This window comes from Nicotiana tabacum, chromosome 7 (assembly GCF_000715075.1).
Source record: "Nicotiana tabacum cultivar K326 chromosome 7, ASM71507v2, whole genome shotgun sequence".
Classification (NCBI taxonomy): domain Eukaryota; kingdom Viridiplantae; phylum Streptophyta; class Magnoliopsida; order Solanales; family Solanaceae; genus Nicotiana; species Nicotiana tabacum.
The window spans coordinates 48,549,582-48,555,991 of NC_134086.1; the positions used below are offsets into that span (position 1 = coordinate 48,549,582).

The window sequence follows — 6,410 nt, forward strand, 5'->3', positions numbered from 1 at the left end:
TAAGTGTTGTGGTTTGGTTTACAACGTAGTCATGAAGGGATCATAATGTAGAGATTACTTATGCTATGAATTATAATATATAGATTGTTATTATGTGGTGATTTAAGAAATTTTGAAATTAATTTTACGTAAAAAAATATTTTTTACATATTAAAACATTATTTATGACCAAATGAGAAACTCTATATACATTTTAAAATAAGTGAGAATGAACTGATACTCAACAAAAGACAAGACAAGAGTAGGAGTCAATTGGAAATGACGCAACCTACCACTATAAGGGGCATGGTGGGAATAAACAAAATTCATCCGCTATTAATCAAATGTCTCAAGTTCGAATTCTAAGAATAAATTCATAATAATTTTTTTTATCCTTTAATGAGCAATAAAATTAGAAGGTTATTTTTGGACCTTTTCCGTTTATAGAATAAAAAGGAAAAGGAAGTGACAGTATGACACCACCTTCTTCACCTGCCCCCAAAATTTCTTTCCCTCCCAATCAAAAACATACATTATCACATCCTTCTATCCATTTGTGATTTCTGCTGACGTGGCCCAATAAAAAGCAGTGCACCTTTTTCAAGATTTCAGTTCAAATCAAAGCTAAATTCAATGCTATATATATATATATATATATATATATATATATATATATATATATATATATATATATATATATATATATATATATATATATATTCATACAACTAGTATCTTCACATCACTTTGCCTTGTACGTAGCCATTCCCACATTCCCTCATTGGATTAGCATTTGATCCTTTTTATAAAAACTCAATTTTTCCACTCTCATTCTCCAATCACATCCTAATTTCTTGGGCCATTTATCAAGATTTGACTGTACAAAAGTCAAGAAAACAGCATTTAGTTACAGTGTCACCACCACTAGATTTTTTTTCAAGAATTTAAAGTAGACACACCCACCACCCCCTTATCAAGAAAACCCAACTTGAGTTTTTTGAAGTTAGGCTCATTTTCTGTTATAAATTTCCTGGGTTTTTCAATTAAAACATACATACAAACAAACACCATGGCTTTGTGCAACTATGCAGTTCCAGGTATTTTGAACAGGACAGTGGCTTCAGATTACTCAAAGCAGAGTCCTTTATTCTCTGAATTGTTTCATGGAACAGATCTGCAGTATCAGTTCCAACACAAACTTACTCAGGTTTGAACTTTTTCTTGTTTTCGTTTCTTTTTGATTGAGTGAAGTAGGAACCTTTGAACCATTTTGGAGCTTGTTTGAATGCTCATGTTGTGTACTTGGTTGTGGTTGTAATTTGATGATGAACCATCTTTCTATACGTATTTTCTTTCTATGCTGATTGCTTGTACTAGTTTTTCCTTGTTTTTTCTTCTAACTGGTGAAAATTGATTCAGCAACCAATTTAAGTTAATTTGGAAGTAATATTAGCTAAATGGAAGCCTTGGCACAACGGAAAAAATTATCAGTCATGTGACCTCTTGTAGAAAGACTACAGTCTGGCCCTTCCCAGCCCCGCGCATAGACTATGTGCTAATTTCTTCATTGGGATTGGAAAGATATGTTTTTTCTTGAGATGGAACTGCATACAGCTGTCAAATCAAATATGATATATATGTTAATGGTGTTCTCTTGTCTCTTTCTCACTGGTTTAAGATGTGAAAAGATATATTTATTGACATTTAAGCAGTATTATCAAAAGCGAAAAGGGCAAAAAAGCTCTAAGGTATACTGGGGCTTTAAGCGCAAAGCGTAAATAAAGCGTCGGCTTTGACAAAAAGAGGCGTAAATTGAGAAAAACTATAAATATGTATGCGTAGTTCAAGACTAATATCTATCAGTATGATTACCAAATATATGGACAAAGAAATTAAAGAAAATTTACGATAAAGTGATTTGTAAATTGTTTAGTGTCGCCTCTTTAGGACTAAGCTCATTGTCAAGAAAAATTATATCTTAGAGCCTTGATGACAACACTCAAGCGCCCACTAAGCGAGGTGAAGCGCTCAACCTGTTTTGAGCTTCGGTTCAGGGCTTAAGCGCGCCTTTGATAATACTGCATTTAAGTGTATTTAACAGTCATGTTTGAGATTAAATTATGCTGAGTGATGGTAGTTTTTCTACTCATTGGTTTTGAAGGTCAAGAAAAGGTCACGTGGGGTTCAGGCATCTTTGTCAGAAAGAGGAGAATACTATGCACAGAGACCACCAACACCTCTTTTGGACACTATCAACTATCCCATTCATATGAAAAATCTTTCTGTAAAGGTAGAATTTTTATATGTCAATTACTTGTTTGCCATGAAAAAAATGACTCAACAAGTTATGTGCTTAAGAGTTCCAAAATTAATTTTGATGTAGGAACTTAAACAACTAGCAGAAGAACTAAGATCAGATACAATTTTCAATGTATCAAAGACTGGAGGTCACCTTGGCTCAAGTCTTGGTGTTGTTGAGCTTACAGTTGCTCTTCATTATGTCTTCAATACACCCCAAGATAGGATACTATGGGATGTTGGTCATCAGGTGAAAATCTTGTTTTTTTTTAATTCATATGGTGAACTAACAGAAGCTTGACTAATGGGGTGAGTATCCTTAATTTTATGGTGTGGTTTGAAATTTGCAGTCTTATCCTCACAAAATCTTGACTGGTAGAAGAGGGAAGATGTCAACACTTAGACAGACAGATGGACTAGCTGGATTTACTAAGCGGTCGGAGAGTGAATATGATTGCTTTGGCACCGGCCACAGTTCAACCACCATCTCAGCAGGCTTAGGTATATATACGTTCTACCTTTCTATGCACTAAGTTCATTACAGAACAAGACTCATGAGACTTTAATTGATTCCCATTCAAAGACATGAATTAGAACTTTTCTTTCCTTATCGGTATCTGGCACATCACTTTAAAGAGAAGTTTAATTCCAAATCATCTTGGGGGTTTCATTTGGTGATATGAATGTTGAGGCTTTATTTGAATTGGTATCCTTACATTCATACAAGTTGATATAACTTGGTCTATGTTTTGCTCTTCTGTTGTTATAAAATGTATTCGTCATAAATGTACATGTGTCCATAACTCTTATCGCTCCACTCTGTTAAAATTACAGTACATTGATTTTAATCTTCTTCATGTTGGAGTCTGTAATTTTAGTTATTTAGACTTTAAAAGTGGTTTCTTTGAATGATCAGGGATGGCTGTTGGAAGAGATCTGAAAGGAAAGAATAACAATGTTATAGCTGTAATAGGTGATGGTGCGATGACAGCAGGTCAAGCTTATGAAGCCATGAATAATGCCGGTTACCTAGACTCTGATATGATTGTTATTTTGAACGACAATAGACAAGTTTCGTTACCTACTGCTACTCTAGACGGGCCAGCCCCTCCCGTTGGAGCTCTAAGCAGTGCTTTGAGCAGGTTGCAATCTAATAGACCTCTCAGAGAACTAAGAGAAGTCGCTAAGGTAATGTATATTGATATAAAGATTGGAATAATTTCTTTTTTTAGAGAAGAAACTGAATTGGCTTTTATGTGATTGAAATATTGCTGCAGGGAGTTACTAAGCAGATTGGTGGACCTATGCATGAGCTTGCTGCAAAAGTTGATGAATATGCTCGTGGGATGATCAGTGGTTCCGGATCAACATTGTTTGAAGAACTTGGACTTTATTATATTGGTCCTGTGGATGGTCACAACATTGACGATCTTATTTCGATTCTTAAAGAAGTTAGAAGTACTAAAACAACAGGTCCAGTACTTATCCATGTTATCACCGAGAAAGGCAGAGGTTATCCATATGCCGAGAGAGCTGCAGACAAGTATCACGGTAAGAAACTCATTTATTCCGACAAGTTCTGTCTTGTTTAAATAAGGAACATAAGATTTAAATCTTTTTTATGGGTTGCAGGAGTAGCCAAGTTTGATCCAGCCACAGGAAAGCAATTCAAAGTCAGTGCCAAGACTCAGTCCTATACGACGTACTTTGCGGAGGCTTTAATTGCAGAAGCAGAAGCAGATAAGGATATTGTTGCAATCCATGCCGCTATGGGTGGTGGGACTGGTATGAACCTATTCCACCGTCGCTTCCCAACGCGGTGTTTTGATGTTGGAATAGCAGAACAGCATGCTGTAACCTTTGCTGCTGGTTTGGCTTGTGAAGGCCTCAAACCTTTTTGTGCAATTTATTCATCTTTCTTGCAAAGGGCTTATGACCAGGCAAGTCGAATGCCTCCAATTAATCTCATCTTGTATAATATAGTGCAGTTTCATTGAACGTTAGATTCTGCTGATTTTATATCCAGGTAGTGCATGATGTTGACTTGCAAAAGCTGCCAGTGAGATTTGCAATGGACAGAGCTGGACTTGTTGGAGCAGATGGTCCGACGCATTGTGGTGCATTTGATGTTACCTTCATGGCGTGTCTTCCTAACATGGTAGTAATGGCTCCTTCCGATGAAACGGAGCTATTTCACATGGTAGCAACTGCTGCTGCCATTGATGACAGACCAAGTTGTTTCAGATACCCAAGAGGAAATGGGATCGGTGTAGAGCTTCCGGTTGGAAACAAAGGCACTCCCCTTGAGGTACATTTTCAACCTTCACTACGTCTTTTAATGCTGATTGATATCTAATAAACAATCTTTTGCAACAACCTTATCAGGTCGGTAAAGGCAGGATATTGGTTGAAGGCGAGAGAGTGGCTCTACTAGGATATGGCTCAGCAGTACAGAACTGTTTGGCTGCAGCTGCTGTGTTAGAAACCCGTGGTTTACAAGTAACAGTTGCAGATGCACGCTTCTGCAAACCACTGGACGGTGCGCTCATAAGGAGCCTCGCAAAATCACACGAGGTGCTTATCACCGTTGAAGAAGGATCAATTGGAGGTTTCGGGTCTCATGTTGCTCAGTTTATGGCCTTAGATGGACTTCTTGATGGCAAGTTAAAGGTAAGAAACTCTCGAAAACCAATTTTTCATACTTGTGTCGTCTACATTTAGGATATTTTTCTGAAATGTTACCATTGCTCTATTACTCCAACTGAATCACTTCAAACTTTTTTTGCAGTGGAGGCCGATAGTACTTCCTGATCGATACATTGACCACGGATCTCCTGCAGATCAATTGGCAGAAGCTGGTCTTACGCCATCTCACATTGCAGCAACAGTGTTTAACATTCTTGGACAAACCAGAGAAGCTCTAGAGGTTATGACATAAGATGTAAGGAAGTGCAGAAGTTGTAATAACTGTAAAATGTCTCGTTGTAATATATAGTTCTAGGACAAGACACCCGCTAAGGTGAGAATAGTTGTAAGCTGATATAACTACCATAAACAAGTTTGACACATAATACTTATTCCTCTAAATATGTAAAGTGTCCATGGTGATCCGCGGTTCAACCATCGATTGTCTCCCATAAGACCTATGATTAACTTGCATTGTTTCTGTTTACGTGTAATTGGTGCCATATTTTGAAAGTTATTTATTCTAGCTGTTGTTTTCATTATAAATGGCCTGAATCCATGAAGAGAAATGAAGCTATCATTTTTCTCTCTTGTAGTTGTAGAACAAATACGGGTTAATGACATTGCATGTAATAAAATCAAACAAAGTTGAAAGAATTCTAGTGAACACATTCTAAAAAAAACGTCGATCAAGCAATAAAGTCTATGACATTCTGGTATTATATCATAAGTTCTTGATTGAACATTTGAATATTTGTGTGAAACCATTCTCTTCAAGAGTAAAACTTTACTATGAATCTTTGAAGATCCCCCTGATTCGAACGTGTTCTAAAACTAGGGGCGTACATATTGAATCGGAGAATTGCACCAAATCGAAAAATGAAACCAAACCGATTAAAAAACCCGATTAGGTTTGGTTTGATTTGGTTTGGTATTGAATAAGAAAACCCGAACATAAACCGACATATAAATATATAATTTATATATATATATATTTTTTGAGACTATTTATAGAGTTTTCCTTAAAAAATGTCTAGAAATATTTGCGATTCTCTTATGAGATGTAATATTTAGTTAAATATGAAGTGCTCCATATTTATAACTTTAAATAATAGGTTGTATAATCACTTTCTTATCAAGTGTTAATGAAATACGTCAATCTCTTCGTTCTTCCATATTCATACGTCACGATCTATTTAATTCTTATATCTTTTTAAATTTGAAATGGTATTTCGATAATTTAAAATTAAATAAAACATATCATTATATAGGTTCATATTTATTTTTATGTTTAATTATTAAATTCCGTTAACCTTGAAAGTGTACAACAACCTAAAATTATTGTCAGACGACTAAAAAATAACTATCATGTGTTACTAAGAAAATTCTTCCATAAGAATATGTTTAATAGATCATATTTTTGTCAATTTTTACTAAACATATATTTA

General features: G+C 35.5%; 1 protein-coding gene across 2 annotated transcripts; it reads left to right on the forward strand.

Annotated features, from left to right (window-relative positions):
* The first annotated feature begins 686 nt into the window (after positions 1 to 686).
* On the forward strand, positions 687 to 5,400 carry LOC107790348 (probable 1-deoxy-D-xylulose-5-phosphate synthase, chloroplastic). Of its 2 annotated transcripts, none has more exons than XM_075256738.1 (10): positions 687 to 1,186; positions 2,141 to 2,269; positions 2,363 to 2,527; positions 2,628 to 2,778; positions 3,194 to 3,465; positions 3,555 to 3,828; positions 3,910 to 4,221; positions 4,308 to 4,585; positions 4,663 to 4,947; positions 5,066 to 5,400. In XM_075256738.1, exons 1-10 carry the CDS (start codon positions 1,049 to 1,051, stop codon positions 5,213 to 5,215), a joined length of 2,154 nt encoding a protein of 717 aa, XP_075112839.1. In that variant the 5' UTR covers positions 687 to 1,048; the 3' UTR covers positions 5,216 to 5,400.
* The last annotated feature ends 1,010 nt before the right edge of the window (positions 5,401 to 6,410 follow it).